This window comes from Crocuta crocuta, unplaced genomic scaffold, assembly GCF_008692635.1.
Source record: "Crocuta crocuta isolate KB4526 unplaced genomic scaffold, BGI_CrCroc_1.0 scaffold147, whole genome shotgun sequence".
NCBI classification, from domain to species: Eukaryota; Metazoa; Chordata; class Mammalia; order Carnivora; family Hyaenidae; genus Crocuta; species Crocuta crocuta.
This window is the reverse complement of record NW_027532594.1, coordinates 7,016,320-7,035,888: the sequence shown is the minus strand read 5'-3', so window position 1 is coordinate 7,035,888 and position 19,569 is coordinate 7,016,320. Positions and strand designations below refer to the sequence as shown.

The 19,569-nt window shown below is 35.8% G+C and overlaps 1 protein-coding gene across 2 annotated transcripts in view; it reads left to right on the top strand.

Annotated features, from left to right (window-relative positions):
• Positions 1-19,569, top strand: part of REV3L (REV3 like, DNA directed polymerase zeta catalytic subunit) — a 175,192-nt gene that overhangs the window by 138,562 nt on the left and 17,061 nt on the right. For both annotated transcript variants that reach the window (XM_077779953.1, XM_077779951.1), the window contains 5 exons: positions 4,549-4,690; positions 6,814-7,058; positions 8,237-8,345; positions 10,173-10,379; positions 17,857-17,966. In XM_077779953.1, the coding sequence (XP_077636079.1) occupies positions 4,549-4,690; positions 6,814-7,058; positions 8,237-8,345; positions 10,173-10,379; positions 17,857-17,966 (813 nt within the window). The remainder of the gene's footprint in view (positions 1-4,548; positions 4,691-6,813; positions 7,059-8,236; positions 8,346-10,172; positions 10,380-17,856; positions 17,967-19,569) is intronic.

Sequence of the window (19,569 nt, the reverse complement as noted above, 5' to 3'; positions counted from 1 at the left end):
CTTTTGTGTTTATTACACTTGAGTTTCACAAAGTGTTAGGAGGAGTGTAATTCCATTCTCTCTTTATACCACTTGGCTAAGCAAATAAGTCTAGAAGTTAGGAATGAAGGTGATTTTATGTTAAAAAATTGCTTTTTTATTTTAGAAAGTCCACTTTTCAAATACATTAAAAAATATACATTAGGAGAAATATGGAGCGATATCAGCAAGATGGTGGAGTAGGAAATCCTAGACCCATCTGCCCCTGTAAACACACTGATTCAGCAACACTTCACAGACAGATTTTCTTTATGAGAAATCCAGAAACTAACTGAAAGACTCCTGCACCCTGGGTAAATGCAGAACCAGACTCAACAAAGCTGGTTGGAAGATTTGGGATACCCTCTTGCCAGAGTCCCTGCCTCTGGCCCAGAGCCATGTGAACAGGAGAAGGCTCCTAGCTTCTCCAAGGGAAAAGGTGTGGGAAGATAGTTTGTGTTTCCAGCATCCCAACTTTTCCAAGAGGTTTCTAACAAACCCAGCACAGTCTAACTGCCAGAGCCAAATGGAGATGGTGGCATGGGCTAGTAGATGCCATAGATCCTCTCTCTACCCACAGAGTGAGTGGATGGAAAATCCTACCTCTCAGCTTAATCCTGGGGAGAGAAAGAGATACATGCATCCAGCGCCCCAACTCCTCCACAGCTACACAAAGAACTGCCATCTTGTCTTTCTAGTCTTAGAGCTCTGACAGGTCCAACATGGTCTAACTGGCCAGAGGAGAACAAAGATAGTAGTTTGGACTAGCAGATAACATAACTCCCCCTTCTCAGCACAGTGGGTGAACAGAAACCATAGCTGCCTGCTTCTTCCTGGAAAGGGAAAGAGTTGGTAGAGTTCCTCAGAGTCTCTGGCAGGGATGATTGGACTATAAGACTAGTCCATGAAGACTGGGAGAAGTGCCTGCTCTGTCTAATGTAGGACGCCAACATAGAGAGTCCAGATAAATGAAGAATCAGGCAAAGGTACTCCGAACAAAGGAAGAAGATAAATTTACAGAAACTGACCATAATGAAACAGAGTTATATGATTTACCTGACAGGTAAATGTCAAAATAGCAGGTCATAAAGATGCTCACCAAGGTCAAGAGAACAGTACATGAGCAAAGTAAGAATTTTATCAGAGATAGAAAATATTTAAAAGTACTAAACAGAAATCATGAAGCAAAAGAACACAATAACTGAACTGAAAAATTTATCAGAGGGCTTCAGCCATAAACTAGACTAAGCAGAAAAAAGAATCTGGGAACTCAAAGACAAGTCATTGACCACCCATTACCACAGAGAGGTCTATTTTGTTAAATCTATTTTGTTTCATTTTATTTTATTTATTTTTTTAATGTTTTATTTATTTCTAGGAGAGAGAGAGAGGGTGAGCAGGGAAGGGTCAGAGAGAGAGGAAGTGACAGACTGAAACAGGCTCCAGGCTCCGAGCTGGCAGTCAGCACAGAGCCCGACGCGGGGCCCGAACCCACAAACCGCGAGATCATGACCTGAGCGAAAGTCGGACGCTTAACCGACTAAGCCACCCAGGCGCCCCTATTTTGTTTCATTTTAAAGGGACTGACTGAATCCACACATATTATGTTATCTCAGATTCACATTTCACAAATCTGTATTATTGAAGGATTACCTTAATAATCTAAAAAATACATGAATATCTGATATATTTTTGCCTATCAAACTAGTAATACCTTTTCAAAAATTATAATCCCCAGTGTCGACAAAGATGCAAGAAAACAAGTACTTTATCATCACTAGTTTGAATGTAAATTATTAAAACCCACTGGAAAGCAGTGTGTCACTACATATTAAAAGCAAAATCAGGGGTGCCTGGGTGGCTCAGTCCGTTAAATGTCTGACTTCAGCTCAGATCATGATCTCACATCGTGGGTTCAAGCCCTGCGTTGGGCTCTGTGCTGACAGCTAGCTCAGAGCCTAGAGTCTGCTTCGGATTCTGTGTCTCCCTCTCTCTCTGACCCTCCCCTGCTCACGCTGTCTGTCTGTCTCTCTCTCTCTCTCTCAGAAATAAATAAAACACTTAAAATTTTTAAAGCAAAATCAGGGGCGCCTGGGTGGCTCAGTTGGTTGAGATCCAACTCTTTATGTCAGCTCAGGTCATGATCCCAGGATTGTGAGATCAAGTCCTACATTGGGCTGAGCATGGAGCCCATTTAAGATTATCTCTCTTCTTCTGCCCCTCACCCCTGTTCTCTTTTTCTCTCTCTCTTTCAAATAAATTTTTTTATTTAAAAATTAAATCATAGCATACCTTTTGACCATATCTAGGTATTTATTTTAAGGAAATATTTCAGCATCTGTACATAGACTTAGTTGTAAAGATAATTCATTACAGCATTGCTGATAGTAATAAAAGATACTCAAAACAAAGCCATTAAATTGTAAATCATGTAATAGTCATGTAAGATAAATATAAAATCATATAAAGGTCAATAACTATAAAATATTTAAATATGGAGAAATAGTCACAATATATTAGGTTAGAAATGCAAGTTATAGAATAGTATTTCTGTTTGTCTATTTAAAAGTTGAGTAATATATGTAATGTTTTTAGGATAGGTTTTTGTTACTTTTTAACAGTTTTATTCAGATACAATTCACACACCATATAATTCACCCATTTAAAGTGTGCAGTTAGGGGCAGTAGGTGGCCCAATTGGTTAAGCATCCAACTCTTGGTCTCAGCTCAGGTCTTGACCTCAGGATTGTGAGTTCAAGCCACACATTGGGCTCTGCACTGGGTGTGAAGCCCATTTATAAACAAATAGATTTAGATACATGGATAGTACAGTTAAGATGGTGTTCATATATTCAGTTGTGCAACTATTACTGTAAATATTAATATTTGCATCATTCCAAAAAGAAATCCTATATCTCCTAGCTATCACCCTCCAGTCTTCCCTTTTCTATCCCCACCCCTCCTAATCTACTTTCTGTTTCCGTAGATTTGCCTATTTTGAACATTTCTTATAAATGGAATCATATAATATGTTGCCTTTTGTGACTGCTTTCAGTTTATGTTGTCCAGATTCATTCATGTTGTGTCATGTGTCAGTACTTCATTTCCTTTTGTTGCCATGTAATGTTCCATTGTATGAGTGTATACCACACTTTATTCATTCATTCATCACTTGATGGATACTTGGGTTATTTCTGCTTTTTGGCTGCTATGAATAGTGCTGTTAAGAACATTCATGTATAACTTTTTGTGTAGATGTATGTTTTCATTCCTCTTGGACATATACTGAGGAGTGGAATTAGTGAATTATATGGTATCTCTGCCTTTAACAATTTGAGGAATTGCCAGACTGTTTGCCAGTGCAACGTGCCCATTTTACATCTAGTTTTTCTACACGTATTAGTCATATATCATGACTTTTAAAACTTTATTGAACAGTTTGTGATGGTGTTATTCTAAAAGCCATATAATTAAAAGCTGCAGTATATTTGAATCTTAATAATCATTAAATTAATAAATTTTATTCTCTAAAATTTCTGTTCATAGCTTTCATAAAAGGTATAATGTTGTTTGTTTTCTTAACAAAAAAGATAGGGAAGGTGTGACTGGCTGGCTCAGTCGGTAGAGCATGCAACTTTTAATCTCAGGGTCATGAGTTTGAGCCCCATGTGGAGCCTACTTACCCAAAAGAAAAAAAAAAAAAGGGTAAAGAGTTTAATTTATATAAAGGTTTAAATCAAAGAACATAATATTTGTATTTTCATAGAAAATACTCATTTGACCTATATTTACCCCATGTATAATCTTACTAAAGCAATTTTCCTAAATCACCAAATTGCTGTGTTTCTTCCCATTAACAGATAATACATGCTTTTAGACTGTTATTTACAGTGATAACCCAAAGCCATCATGTTCTTTTTTCTTCTTTTTAATTTTTTTAATGTTTTTATTTATTTTTGAGAGACAGAGAGCACAAGTGGGGAGGGGCAGACAGAGGAGGAGACACAGAATCTGAAGCAGGCTCCAGGCTCTGAGTTGTCAGCACAGAGCCTGACGCAGGACTCAAACTCATGAACTGCAAGATCATGACCTGAGCTGAAGTTGGACACTTAACCAACTCAGCCACCCAGGCGCCCCGGCCTTCATGTTCTTTAAGACCATGTAGATGTGATAAATTATAATTGTGTAATTATTGCATCAGCAGCAGTGGCATCTAAGAGAATGTTAATTTTTTATAGTAAAAATAGAGCAACATCAAGCAAAACACTAAAAATAATTATCCTTAGTCTTACCACCTTATCACAAGTACTATTTTGAACTTTGATAGTTTCACTAGGTTTTACGCCGTTGAAATATATGAAATTTTGCAATGTTTAACTCCTTTACATATTTTGCTAAAGGCTCATACCATGACTCCCTCTTTAAATCCTCATTTTTAATGTGTAGGTTTTGGCAAGGATTAAAACACAACTAGTTTCAAGTGTCCAAATTTTTCCCTAATGTTCATAGCCTGGGTTCTCTTTTTAACAGATGGAAAATGGTTGATCACTACATCAGCCGTGTCCGTGGAAATCTCCAAATGTTAGAACAGCTGGACTTGATTGGGAAAACGAGTGAAATGGCTAGACTCTTTGGCATTCAGTTTTTACATGTACTCACAAGGGGTTCACAGGTAGGAAATCACTTTTCCTATACACCATGAAAGTTATGTGTGAGTGATACTTTTGAGATGTTTGAGGTGATTTGACATTTTGAACTTTCTATGTGGTACAAACTAATATAGCTGGTTAATCAAATCTTGTTATTTTATTTTCTGGAAAAGCTTTAATTTCACTTAACAGCTCTACTTTTTATTTTTTTCTCCATACCAACTTTCTGGCCACTGCTAAGTTTTTTATGCTATTGAAAAACTCAATGGCTGTGTCCTTGAGAATGATATTTTGTTCCTAATAATGTCAGTGTGATTAGGGATGCCTTCAAAGGCCCCTTAAAACTAGGGAAGCATCAAAGAAAAAAGACTTTCTTTTGTTTTTATTCTTAATTTCAGCATCTCCTAACAAATAAGTTTTTCTTTTTAAGTTTATTTGTTTTGAGAGAGAGAGAGAATGAGAGAAAATCTCAAGCAGGCTCCATGCTGCCAACACAGAGCCCGATGCAGGGCTTGAACTTAAGAAGCCATGAGGTCATGATCTAAGCCAAAATCCAGAGTCAGACACTTAACTGACTGAGTCACCCAGGTGCCCCACAAATAAGTTTAATATAAAAATAAGAGGATTTGGAATCAATATAAGTGGCTGTATCACTTTTTAAGAAGTTAACGAAAAATAGGATCATAAAGTCATTTAATTCAGATCTTTTTAATTAATTTCCCAAGGATAGGAGAGATTGTGTCAAATGCATCACCCAAAAGATTTCATGCATTCATTCAACAAATATTGATTTGAATACCTTTAGGGTATTAAATAAACACTCTGCTAGGCATCAGGGATACTACATAAATTCACTCAGGTTCCTTAATTTCATAGAGCTTTAATTTGGCATGTTTATTAATAAACAAGTATGTTTATGGGGCGCCTGGGTAGCTCAGTCAGTTGACTGTCTGACTTCGGCTCAGCTCATGATCTCACAGCTTGTGAGTTCAAGCCCCGCATTGGGCTCTGTGCTGACAGCTCAGAGCCTGGAGCCTGCTTTGGATTCTGTATCTCCATCTCTCTCTGCCCCTTCCCCACTCTCACTCTGTCTCTCTCTTCTCTGTTTCTCTCTTACACTCTCACTCTCAAAAATAAAATAAACACTAAAAAAAAAAAAAGTATGTTTGTTTATTTAATTGTATTGCTTATAAGCTTTTTTTCTTTAATTTATGCCCCCCACAAGTTTTAAAAACAACTTGAAAAGGCAAAGATTGTTCTCAGCATTAAAGAGTCTTTCATGGTTTGCCTCTCTCCCTCTCCCCCACTATTTCCCCCCTTCTTCTCCCCCCTGGTCCTCCGTTAAGTTCCTCCTAATCCTCCCACTGATGGGTGGAGGGGGAGATGGGCATGGAGGAGGGCACTTATGAGGATGAGCACTGGGTGTTATATGGAAACCAACTTGACAATAAACTATTTGTAAAAATTAAATAAATAAAAATAAAGTTTAAAAAAAAAAGAAAAGGCAAAGATACCTTAAAACCACATAAGAACATTTCTGTGATCCATGATGGTTCTTGTGAGCTTTCTTTTTCTAATACTCCAAACCATCTGCTTAATGGTGGTTATTATAAACAGTTAGTAGTTGCTTGATTCAGTTTTGTGAGGCACCGGTAATAAGCTGACTGCCCTTCAGTTCTGGAATCCTTGTGTTTCCTTCTTGGAAAATTGGAGTAACTTGAGATTTATCTATCTCAAGTCTCCTGACTTTCATTCTCTAACTTTCTCAAATCTGTCAAAGACCATTGGCCAACTTTTCAAATGAAATTGTTAAACTATACAGTCTTTCCTATATCTGTTTATTATTAAATAGATGTATTTAAGTATAAAAAGAAATCTAATTGTGGCTCATTCCAAAATTGACTTATCATATATTTTACAGTTTTTATTAAAAGTTCTAGGAATACAGGAAAAAGATTTATAAATGTCTCTTCCAGCACCTGAAAGCTGACTAAATAACCAATCCTATGTAACTGTATTGTAAGAAAGGAGCCTTGTTCTGAAGAGCAAAACATCCCCTTAAATGATTATCATATGTTCAAAGACCAGTAGATTTTTATTTAAACTGTTTCTTGTTTTCTTCCTACTTACACCTCTCTGCCTGAAGTACCGTGTGGAATCAATGATGTTGCGAATTGCTAAACCAATGAACTATATTCCTGTGACACCTAGTGTACAGCAAAGATCCCAAATGAGAGCCCCACAGTGTGTTCCCCTAATTATGGAGCCTGAATCCCGCTTCTACAGCAATTCTGTTCTCGTTTTGGATTTCCAGTCACTATATCCTTCGATTGTGATTGCATATAACTACTGCTTTTCTACCTGCCTTGGCCATGTGGAGAACTTGGGAAAGTAAGTTTTTTTTCTTCATATTTATAATTATGTTGTGCTTGTACTTCTTACTAAAATTATACTTTCTTTGAGTGTCTCTTTGCATTTGAGACTGTCCTTTTGAGCAAGGCGAATGGGCTGTAGCATAGCTAATTCATTCTTTGTTGTTACCATACTAATTGACATGGATGTGGATAACTGCGACTAATTCAGCATCATGAATGGATAATTCTTATGAAGAAGACTGAATAGATCAGTCTTGCAACTTCTTTGTTTCCTTCTCCGTATATATCCTCCCTCTCTCTCTCTCTCTCTCCTTTCTCTCTGTCTCAGAGAGAGAGTGAAAGTGGGAGCAGAGGAGGGGCAGAGAGAATCTTAAGCAGGCTCCACGCTTCGCACAGAGTCCAACAGGGGGCTGAATCTCACCACCGTGAGATCATGACCCGAGGGGAAATAAAGAGTCAGATGCTTAACTCACTGAGCCACTCAGACACCCCCTGTGGTCTTTTCAAATGAGAGTCAAATTTAACTTGTTGATATAAATCACTTTTCAGTGGAATAGTTTAAGAATTATGATCTTATACCTCCAGCTGTCACCTCTTCTTGACCGTTCTTTTTTTAAGTTAAATTGTTAAAAGTTAGGTTTTATATATTCATATCAACTTGTATAAACTGAATGAGTATAACATTTTTAATACTCAAAGGAATATATCTTTTTCTCATATTATAAGAAATAGAATCTTCCTTTATAATGATTTTTTGTATGTTTAAAACCAAGTGCTATAGTGTTAACCTTGAGTATATTCATTCCTTTCTAGAAAGCATTTGTGGAAATTATATTGGTAATCCTGTCTTTTTATTAAAAACATAAATTTGGAAAAGTTATTTACAGTCTTTATTTAAGGCTTAAATTTTTCTTTAAGGAACTTAGTGTAAGGTGATCATATGTTGAGTTGAAATCTGGTATTTCAGTATAGATTTTACCCATAAATTTTAGGATAATGCCATTTAAGAAAAGTTTCTTTTAATTGTGAATATTTGAAGAACTGCTATTTGGTAATTAAATATATTACTAAGTAAATGAGTTCATATTTAGATATTTGAAAGTGAATTTCTAATGGAATTAGACTCCTAAAATTGTCTAGTATCGCTATTTTATGATTTGAGAAGTATTTGCTTAATGTTTTTTTTCTTAATAGGTATGATGAGTTCAAATTTGGCTGTACCTCTCTAAGAGTACCTCCAGATTTACTTTACCAAATTAGGCATGATATCACAGTGTCCCCCAATGGAATAGCTTTTGTCAAGGTAATACTCTCTTATAAGTGAAAGGTATCGACTATGGCTTAACCTTTTGAGATCTAATGGTTTAGATGCTATTGGTGTATAATACAAAGAAAAAAACCCAAGACTACTTGAATATTTTATCTTAAAAAGTAAAGGTATAGGAATTTTCTAAGAAATTTTTTAAAAAACCAGTTCTTTTGTTTGCATGAATTTAAAGTCTTTTGTTAGATTTTAGTTTTTAATGAAATACTGAAAAAGAAAAATGTGCATATGTACCTTCTGACCTCTATTAGAATCTGAGACTTGACTAGCTAATTGACGATCACAACAATGTTAACTTAAAAGATTTAAATTGCTTTAATATATAAACTCTAATTGTTCTACATTATTTTTAAGCAAGACTGTCTTAGAAATGATACTCTAATATATTTATTGATTGCATTTTTAAGATACCCAAACCAGTAATAGGGTCTTTTTTTTTTCTCTCCCTAATCTCCCCATAAAAGAGACTAAGGAGAGCCTCATAAATGAATAAATTAAAGACAGATAGAAGAGAGATCTAGAAGATTATATTGCCTCTTTTATGCCAACTTGATTGCTTTTTTTTTTTTTTTTTTCCTATTTCTTTAGCAGTGAGTCTGTACTAGAATCATGGTACAGTAGGGTGGTTGATGGTAGCATGGATCCCACGAGCCCTCAGATTCATTCTGGTGTACTTAGTAAATGTAGCATTATTTTCTACCAGTAAGAAGATGCTGTGTTTAAAGAGTACCTTAAAATTAGCTACTCAGATAGGAAAATTCTCACCAGAGACTTCATGACATATTCCTCTTTGAAAAATATTACCTCTTTAACATAACGTATATTAAATCTTAACGTAAACATTATGACTGCTTCATAAGGTACACAGAATGAATTAGAGGTTAGAATATGTTTTCATTGTCACATATGTAGCGGCTTGTTATATTATCTCCCTTTAACAGCATTTTTTAAACTTGCATCTACATTTTGACCCAATATGTAAAGCTTAATAAAACCTAGATTTTTTAATATTCAGGAGTGTGATTATCCTATACCTAAGGTTTTAATTGTTCAGTCCGACATGCATTACCTTGCACGTGTCTGTGAATCATCTTCAAAGTTAATACTGTTTTGTGGTTTTCATTCCAACTGGAGTTCTCATAAATTCTCCCTAGTCTTGATTAATACAAATGATTTTTTTTTGGCATCAACAAATTTTATCACCTCACTATTCATCCCCTCTTCCAGATTGCTAATAAATATAGGCCGGAGGGGATGGCTTAGTGGTCTAAGCATCAGATTTGAAATACCTAGAGTCCCTGGAACTGCAGGTTTGAATGTCAGCAGAGTCAACCCAGCTCATCATTCTTCCAAGGTAGATAAATGGAGTTCCATGCAGATTACTGTGTGGGGTCATTAGGATGAGATCTTTAAAAACGGAGGTTTGTTATGAGTGATACAAATCCCATGTGTCTTTCTGAAAGAGTGGGGGTTTGGATCAAAATTTTGGACAAAATTTCCCTCTGGACTTGTTGTTTGGTCTTTTATGCACTAGCTTTGACATCCTCCTTTGTGGAGTCTCTGAACTCACATAATAGTGCTACATTAGATTTATGAACATTGTAGGAACTTTTAGGAAAAAAGTCCTCTTCAAAAGAAGGAAAATGTGATGATTTTGTATTGATGGCCACTGGCCCTGTGGACACTCAATTGTTAGTATGTTTCAATTCATGCCAGTTGACCATTGTTATACTTTGTGCTTCCTTCTTAATTATCTAAACCTATCACTATTAAGGGGTTTTAAATATTCTTTTTTCTTTACAATAGCCTTCAGTAAGAAAGGGTGTGCTACCAAGAATGCTCGAAGAAATTTTGAAGACTAGACTCATGGTGAAGCAGTCCATGAAGGCTTACAAGCAGGACAGAGCCCTTTCAAGAATGCTTGATGCACGTCAGCTAGGACTTAAGCTTATAGCAAATGTCACATTTGGCTATACAGCTGCAAATTTTTCTGGGAGAATGCCATGCATTGAGGTAAGTCATAGAAATCTGTAGTTTTTTCAAGATACTAAAGCAGCATTAAATGAATATCTGTTCATTAAGGCATTTTGTTTTATTTTAAAACTTTAAAGTTTCATTTCCATGACATAGATAAGGTTTTCTCAAACTGGAACTTGTATACATAAAAAAATCTTCTGAGATTTGGGCTTTTCTCTATGAGAACTCTTTATCCTACACCTATTTCTACATATCTAGATGTATGCATACTGTAGCAGACTATTGGCATGAGATTTTAGTGGTACATTTATAGCAGTGTTTACAACAACCTTAGTACTAAATAATTCCTTTTAATGTGTTGACAAATCTGATGTTAGGTTGGCTTCTCCAAATGTCAGAATGACCAAACATTCCATGGTAATAATGTACCAATAGATCTAAGACAAAACCTTTCTTTTGCAGAGGTAGTTGCAATTGAAAGATACTTTTCATAGAATAAGGCTAATTTTGTGCTATTCACTAAATTAGGGTGTAAATTTAACATGAATACAATACAGTGTTACATAGTAATGCAGTAACTTACTAGTGATTGAGAAAAGAACAGAGTTGTCTTGTTTTATTTGTGATCTTTGTATGCCAAATGAAGGCTAGAACACTGCAGTATACCAGGTTAGCAGTAGTTCAGAAAGGGAAAGCAGTGGAAGGAGAAAGTCCCACACAGGCCACAATAGGCAAAATAAACTTCAAAAACTTGTACAAGGGACTTTCAGTTTCAGGTCCAGCATATAAGAAGTTCAGAGTAAAGGAAATTGAAGAAGACANGACTGATGGATGTGGGGGGGAGGGGGGGATGGGCATAGAGGAGGACACTTATGGGGATGAGCACTGAGTGTTATGTGGAAACTAATTGGACAATAAACTGTTTGTTAAAAAAAAAAAAAGTTCAGAGTAGCTACTCTCTCCACAACAAGTAAAAAGCTGAACATACTGAAAAATCAACTGTTCTGAGATCTGTCAGAAGTAAGGTCACAGGGCAGAGGACTACCCCCAAAACTGAAAAGACCCAACAGGTAAATACAAAGAACCACAACTCACAAGAACAGAAACCCAAGAGCAGAAACCTCTGCAGGAGCCAGTGCCTGAGGTGGGGAAACATCAGCTATAACTTACGAATTGCCGGAAGTTGAGTGTGGACAAATCTGAGAGACTAAGACGCCAGGGGACCTAGTCATCAGGGCCCCCCACACTTCTGTGACTTTTACCTCTAGGAGCTCAACCAAGCTCTCATGGGTTTTCTCTCACACAAACAAAAAAAAATCCCTTGTGCTTCTGACACAGAGAAGGGAAAGGAACCATTTTGAAATACACCAGAGCATTCTGTTCTTAACAAGGACTGCCTTCAGGAGAAACTGGAGCCTAACATACTAGAGTTTGTCAGAGCCTAACTGACCTGAGAGAAGGGAAATAAATACCCAGCTCCAAGTGCTCTGGCCTTCCTTGTGGAGGAAGGGAAAGTCTCCAATCCTCTCTAGCCATCCTGTCTCACCGAAAGTAGGAGGAAAAGACTAATAAGCACATGTGAGGTCCAGTTGCACTGGACTATGAGGAAGTCCAGTCTTACTCATAGAACTATAGAAGACGTCCCCTCCCTCTGCACAAATCACCACCATATTACTAAAGGCCTATTTATAACAGTTCCTTTTTATTTGATACTTCATGTCTGGCTGTCAAAAAAAAAAAATTATAAGACATACCTAAAGCCAAGAGAAAGTTTGAAGAGACTGAGCAAGCATGAGAACCAAACTTAGATATGGCAGAGATGTTGGAATTATTAGACTGCAGATTTAAAACAGCTATGATTAGGATGCTTAGAGCTCTAATGGATACAGAACACAGCATGCAAGAACAGATGGCCAGTGTAAGCAGAGAGGTGCAGATTCTAAGAAAGAACCAAAAAGAAATGCTAAAGATGAAAAACACTTTTTAACAGAAATGAAGAATGCCTTTGATGGGCTTATTAGTAGACTAGACATGGCTGAGAAAAGAATCTCTGAATTTGAAGAAATCTCAACGCAAACTGCTAAAACTGAGAAGCAATGAGAAAACAGACTAAAAAAATAGAATACTCTAAAACTGGGACAACTACAGAAGGTGTAACACACATGTAGTAGGGATTCCAGAAAAAAGAAAGGAAGGAACAAAAAATATTTCAAACAATAATGACTGAAGATGTCCTCTAAATTAGTGTCAGACACCAAACCACAGATCCAGGAAGTTCAAAGAACACCAAACAGTGCAAAAAACTAAACCTAGGGATATCATTTTCATACTACAGAAAATCAATTAAAAATTTTTTTAATCCTGAAAGAAAATGGGGGAAAAAAAACACCTTACCTATGCAGAAACAAAGGTAAGAATTACATCCAGCTTTTCCTCTGAAATCATGCAAGCAAGAAGAAATGGAGTGAAATATTTTAAAAATATTTAAAAGAGGAAAAAGTACTCCAACCTAGAATCCTGTACCCTGAAAAATTACTATTCAGAAGCAAAAGGGAAATGAAGACTTTCTCAGAGAAAAATTGAGGGAATTTGTGGCAGTAGAACTGCCTTGCAAGAAATGCTGTAATAAGCTCTTGAGAAAGAAGGAGAATAATATAAGTCAGAAATTCAGATCTACATAAAGAACAAAAGATCTTCAGAGAAGGAATAAGTGAAGATAAAATAAATTATTTTTCTTACTCTTTTTTTTTTTTAAAGCTTATTTGACAGAGAGAAAAAGAGAGGGGCAGAGAGAGAGGGAGAGGGAGAATCCCAAACAGGGTCCATGCCCATCATGGGGCTTGATCTCACAAAGTGGGAGATCATGACCTCAACCGAAGAAAAGAGTTGGACACTTAACTGACTGAGACACCCAGATAACCCTATTTTTCTTATTCTTAATTGATCTAACAGATAACAGTTTGTTCAAAATGGTAATGGCAACAATGAATTGAATTATGTATATTTATATATGTGTATGCTTATGTGTAAGATGAATAACAAAAATGACATAAAGGCTAGAAGTAATTAGAATTATTTCTTTATTATGAAATACTTGCCCTGCTGTGAAGTGGTATAGTGGAATTTCAAAGTGGTATATTGAAAGTAAGTATATATTGCAAAATCTAAGGCAACCACTTTTACAAAAAGTAAATATAAGTAAATATAATTGATATGTAAGAAGAGAGAGAAAAATGGAATCCTATCAAATAGAACCACAAAAGGCAGAAAAAGGAAACAAAAGTAGGAACAAAAAACAAGGGCAACAAACAGAAAAAAGTAAACAAAATCAGTAAGAATATAGTTGAACTCAGCAAGACTACCAAATGAATACAGTGGCGTTTATAGACTACTTTATATATTGGTGTATAGTTTTCTTGTGATGTCTTTTCCTGGTTTTGGTATTAGTGTTATGTTGTCCTCACAGAATGAATTAGAAAGTATTTCCTCTGCTTGTATTTCCTGAAAGAGATTGTAGAGAATTGGTAGAAATTTTTCCATAAATGTTTGGTAGAATTTATGAGAGAATGTGTCTGCGCCTGGTGCCTTCTATTTTGGAAGTTTATTAATTATTCAATTTCTTTAATAGATAAAGCCTATTCAGACTATTTCTTACTATGTGAGTATTGGCGGATTATGTTTTAAATACTTGGTCCATTTCATCTAGATTATCAAACTTGTATACATAGTATTCTTTTATTATCTTTTTAATGTCCATGGGGCCTGGAAGTTCTAGATAATGCAGAAGACAAGTAAAGGACATAAAAAGTACACAGATTGGGAAGAAAGAAATAAAACTGTCTTTGCTACATACTACACAATCTTCTGTGTAGAAAATCCAAAAGAATTAACAGAAAACCTCCGAGAACTAATAAGCAATTTTAGCAGGGTTGCAGAATACAGGGTTATGTTAGCACCCCAGGAAATGAAATGTTTTTATAAATCTAACAAAGTATGTATAAGGTCTGTATGAGGAAAACTACACAGCTGTTAAAGAAATGAGAGGAGAGCTAAATAAATGGAAAGATATTCCACGTTGATAGGTAAAAAGACTCAGTATTGTCATAATGTCAATACATCCCAAATTGATCTATAGATCGAATGCAATCCTGGTCAAAATCCCAGCAAGTTACTTTGTGGATATTAACAAACTGGTTTTAAAGTTTATGTGAAGAGGTAAAACACCTAGAATAGACCATACAATTTTGAAGAGTAAACTCAGAGGACTGACAGTACTTGACTTTAAGACTTACTGTAAAGTTACAGTAATCAAGATAGTGTAGTATTGGCCAAAGACCAGACAAATAGATTAGTGAAACAGAATAGAGATTACAGAAATAGACCCACATAAATATAGTCAATTGATCTTTAACAGAGGAGCAAAGGCATGAAGCAAAGATAGAAGATAGTTTTTTAAATAAATGGTGCCGAGATAACTGGATATCCACAAGCAAAATAAGTGAATCTAGACACAGATCTTACACCCTTGACAAAAATGAACTCAGATTGGATCAGAAATACAAAACTATAGAATACAAACTATAAAATACAAAACTATAGAACTCCTAGAAGATAACATAGGAAAAAATCTAGATGACCTTGAATTTGGTAATGGCTTTTTACTTGGCAACACCAAAGGCATGATTTATAAAAGAAAGAATTGATTAGCTGGACCTCGTTAAAATAATTTCACTCAGTGAAATAAATTATTAAAATAATTTCACTCAGTGTCTTGAGTGAAAGACACTCAAGGGTGGAAAGACAAGCCATAGACTTGCTTGATTGCGGGGTTAGGGACACACACACGGACACACACACACACACACACACACGCACACCCGAGTTGAAAATCCACATATAACTTTTGACTCCCCAAAACTTAACTACTGATCAGTAGCTTTACTGATAACACAAACAATTAACATATATTTTGTATGCTGTGTGTATTATATGCTGTATTCTCACAATTATGTTAGAGAAAAAATATTACTAAAATCATGAGAAAACACATTCACAATATTATACTGTATTTATTGAAAACATCCACATATTAGTGGACCCATACAACTCAAACCTGTATCATTCCAGAGTCAGCTGTATACACACCACATTTTCTTTATTTATCTGTCAGTGGCCACTTTGGTTGCTTCCATGGCTTAGCTATTGTAAATAATGCTGCAGTGAACCTAGTGGTGCATATATCTTTTGCAGTTTGTGTTTTCATTTGCTTCAGATATATACCCAGTTGTGGAATTGTTGGATCATAATGGTATTTCTATTTTTAATTTTTTGAGGAACTTCCATGTTGTTTTCCATGTTAGCTGTACCAATTGCACCCCCACCAGTAGGGCACAAGAGTTCCCTTTTTTCCTATTCTTGCTAACACTACTTATTTTCAGAAATTTTGTACTTAATATTTTTCTTACTATGACTTCTAAGGATCCCAACCTTGGCTAAGCTGTAAAACCAGTTACTTTCCTCTTTTTAAATCTAAGCTCATAGCCCTTTAATGGAGTAATGTTCAAATTAGGGATGATGGCACAAAGTAGCAGAATCACTTTTAATTTAATAACCTTCCCTCTCCCTCTCCTGCCACTAAATCCTTCACAGTGCAAGGTCTTCAGGGCAGCTGCAAGAGTTCTCTTTAATAAGAATAGTTCTGTTCTTCCAGGTGTAACTTAAATGGGTCAGAGTAGGCAGCGGGAGGCAGACATTTAGGGTCAGTATGTGTACGTATCTATTCATATGTGTGTATCTCAAAAGCATATTTGATTCTGACACTAGATGGCTCACCCTTCCAGCTATTTGCCGTCACATATTTTAAAGTTTGTCATGTTTTGAAAGTGGCAACAGGTGACTAATTAACCATTTTATTCAAACTTGAGTTTCAATTAGATAACATGATCTTTTAAAAGGATCAGGGTATATATAGTTCACATTCTCAGAGTTTTCTGATATACTGAAGGTCTCAACAGAATTCATGGTTCTTAATTTAAAACCCAAATTAAGTTTCTGCTACCAGTTTTTTAAATCTATTCCTTTGTTCATTTAATATTTCTTTTGTAAAGCAACTATAAAGAGCCTTTTAAACATTTATTCAAACTTACATTTAGTTCAGGTGATTCAAATTTTACAGTAAAAAGAGAAAGATCATTTATAACTATTGTTTGCCTTTTAACACAAAGAAAAAGTGCATAATTCTTACTTTAAAATTTTAAAAGGAATGCGCCATTTATGCCGAATGGCAATTTTCCCCAGCCCTTAATTTTAATAAGTTTAATAAATGGGGGCATCTGACTGTCTGTGGAAGATGTGATCCTTGATCCTGGGGTTGTAAGTTCAAGCCCCACACTGGGTGTAGAGATCACTTAAAAATAAAATCTTAATAATAAAAAAGCAATAGTCCTATGCTGGTCTCCTTAATTTACTTAACTTTAAAATATAATTAGCTTTATTTGTCAAGATCTACCATCTTTTTGTTTTGTCAGTTTATGCCATGATCTTTGTTTAAACTCACTAATCACCAATGAAACTATCCTTGTTAGGGGTGCCTTGTTGGCTCAGTTGGTGGAGCATGCACTCTTGATCTGGAGGTCATGAGTTCACGCCTCATGTTGGGTGGAGAGATTACTTTTTAAAAAAAGTCTCCAAAAAAAATACTATTGTTAGACATATATCTGTGTACTTGATTTAAATTGAACACTTATATTTTCCATCATATACATTTTTCATTATATTCCGTATTATCTAAAAATTATGTATAGCCAGTCACTGGGATTGAAGTTCAGTGTTAACTTTAATGATATTGAAAGAAATTATCATAGCACCCCAATGGAAAAGTTTTGAAAGATATACACATATACTCATGCACATACGTTGTGTAATTTCCTTCCGAATTGGTTATAAAAGCATATATGAGGGGTGCCTGGGTGGTTCAGCTGATTAGGTGTCTGACCTTGGCCCAGGTCACGATCCTCAGGGGTTGTGACTTTGAGCGCCGTGTCTGTCAGTACAGGCCTGTCAGTGCTGGCAGCATAGAGCCTACTTGGTTCCTCTGTCTCCCTCTCTGTCTCTGCCCCTCCCTCACTACCTTGTGTGCTCGCTCTCTCTCCTTAAAAATAAATATTTTTTTTTAAAGCCTATATGAAAGTCCTTGAATAAACCAGGCTTATTCTTCCAGGAATCAAATGTAACTATTACCTTGTATAAAAGTACAATCCATTGTACTTACTAAGACACAGACGAGTCTGTATATTGATTAGTTCCTTTCTTTAAATTTTTCACTTTATTTTCTTCATGAGTACTTGTAGAAATAACTATGACACTGATGACTATTTTCTTTTTTGCGTTCTTTTCTCCTTGTTTCATATTTAGAAATATTTAGTAATGAAAATTTTGTATGTTAAAGTTTAAAGTCTACTAATATATACCAAGCTATGTTAAGAAACTACTTCCAATGTGTTTGTACCAACAGGTTGGTGATAGTATTGTTCACAAAGCCAGAGAGACCTTGGAACGAGCTATTAAACTGGTGAATGATACCAAGAAATGGGGCGCTAGGGTTGTATATGGAGATACTGACAGGTAATGAACTTCCTGCTTTATAGTTGTCTTTTTTCATCTCTTCACATATTCATTTCAGTGTTTGAAATGGCTTAAGGGTAATCCTTCCTGAAAACAGAGTTCTACTTAAGTCCTCCTCCGTCCTTATGATCTTGTGATCAGAATTAGCACAAGTGCTAAGTTACTAGATATGACCTTAAGAGACAGAAAATTTAAGTGTCCTGAGCCACAGATTTGTGGAGATTCCTAGGGCATCCCTGCAGGTAGCAAAGTAGATAGTGACCCACAAAAAACTGTATACACAGGAGTATAGTCTTTAAACAAAAAAAAAAAGCTCTTAATGTGAATGATTCTTCATACAGCTGCAGCTCTATTAATTTAAATACATATCTTAACTTTGAAAAATAACTGCCAAAGCTATGAGTGGTTAACTTTCCTTGGCCCCAAAACATTTTTGACCTTCCACAGAAAGTGCATATAGGAAAATAGTTTTCCGTTTGATCCCAGAAGGCTCACAGACTTCCATGGACTGACAAAGAATAGGACTGCCTCTGGGTCCTGAATTAATAACCCCAGCCTGGTTGCCTACTTTGGTATTTTTTAGGGCCCAGTTTTATGTAATATCTTATTTGTATGACTTAATAAAATTCTTCCAGATTATAGGTATTATGCAGATTTCTTAGAGTCTGATATTTTTCATATTGAAGACTTAGATTCACAGTGTGATCATGCTTAGAGCACTTGCATCAGGAGCTCTGATCACTTTACAGCCCAATGGAGCTGTAAGACATAATGTTTCTAATCATTAAAAATAGCTTCTAGGTAATCTTTGAAGAGTACTTAATCTTCTCCAGTTCTTTAATGCATGTACAATCAGCATAATCACATTAATGCTGAATGAGACTTGCCTACATAGCAGCTGTTTCATTACTAACAGGTGGGTATACTTAAGTTATCCAGGCCCCAATTATCCATAGTGTCTACTGTTCCCATCAAAAGCCACTCTTCCACTTGACTTCAGTATTTCCACTTCTGCTGAATAGTCTAGCAAAATAAAAATTACTAGAACGTAGTTTTGCACCTTATTAGCAGAGAGCTCCTTGCAAAATATTTAGAGAAGCTAGGGAAGAAGACAAAGTTAAACATTAACTGTTGAGTTTAATTCAGGGTCATACCAATGGTTGATAACACACAAAATCAGAAGTTGGCATGATTCTCACTGTATTTTTGTTTAGCATTTAAAATCTTTAAGAATTCAAACCAAAAAAACACAGATGCACAGAATGTCAGAACTGGACAACCTTGGTGCTGTTAAGGGCAACAGTTCTCACACTGTTGGAGGGAACCCTTAGAGGCACATTCTCATGCGCTGCTTAAAAGCACATTCCCCTAAGATAAGAAACTTGCCTAAGATCACCTGACTAGTCAGCAGTGGAGCCGTAAATTAGTACTCTGTGTTTTTCGATTCCTAGTTTGTGCTGTCTCAGTACATCAGAATTCACAGATGCTCTATGATTCCAATCAAAGAATTTGTTTGCAATATTATTAGAACTTTTCCTCTCCATTCACTATCTAATTCATTCAACATATAATTGAAATATGCTATATAAGGGCAATTCACTGT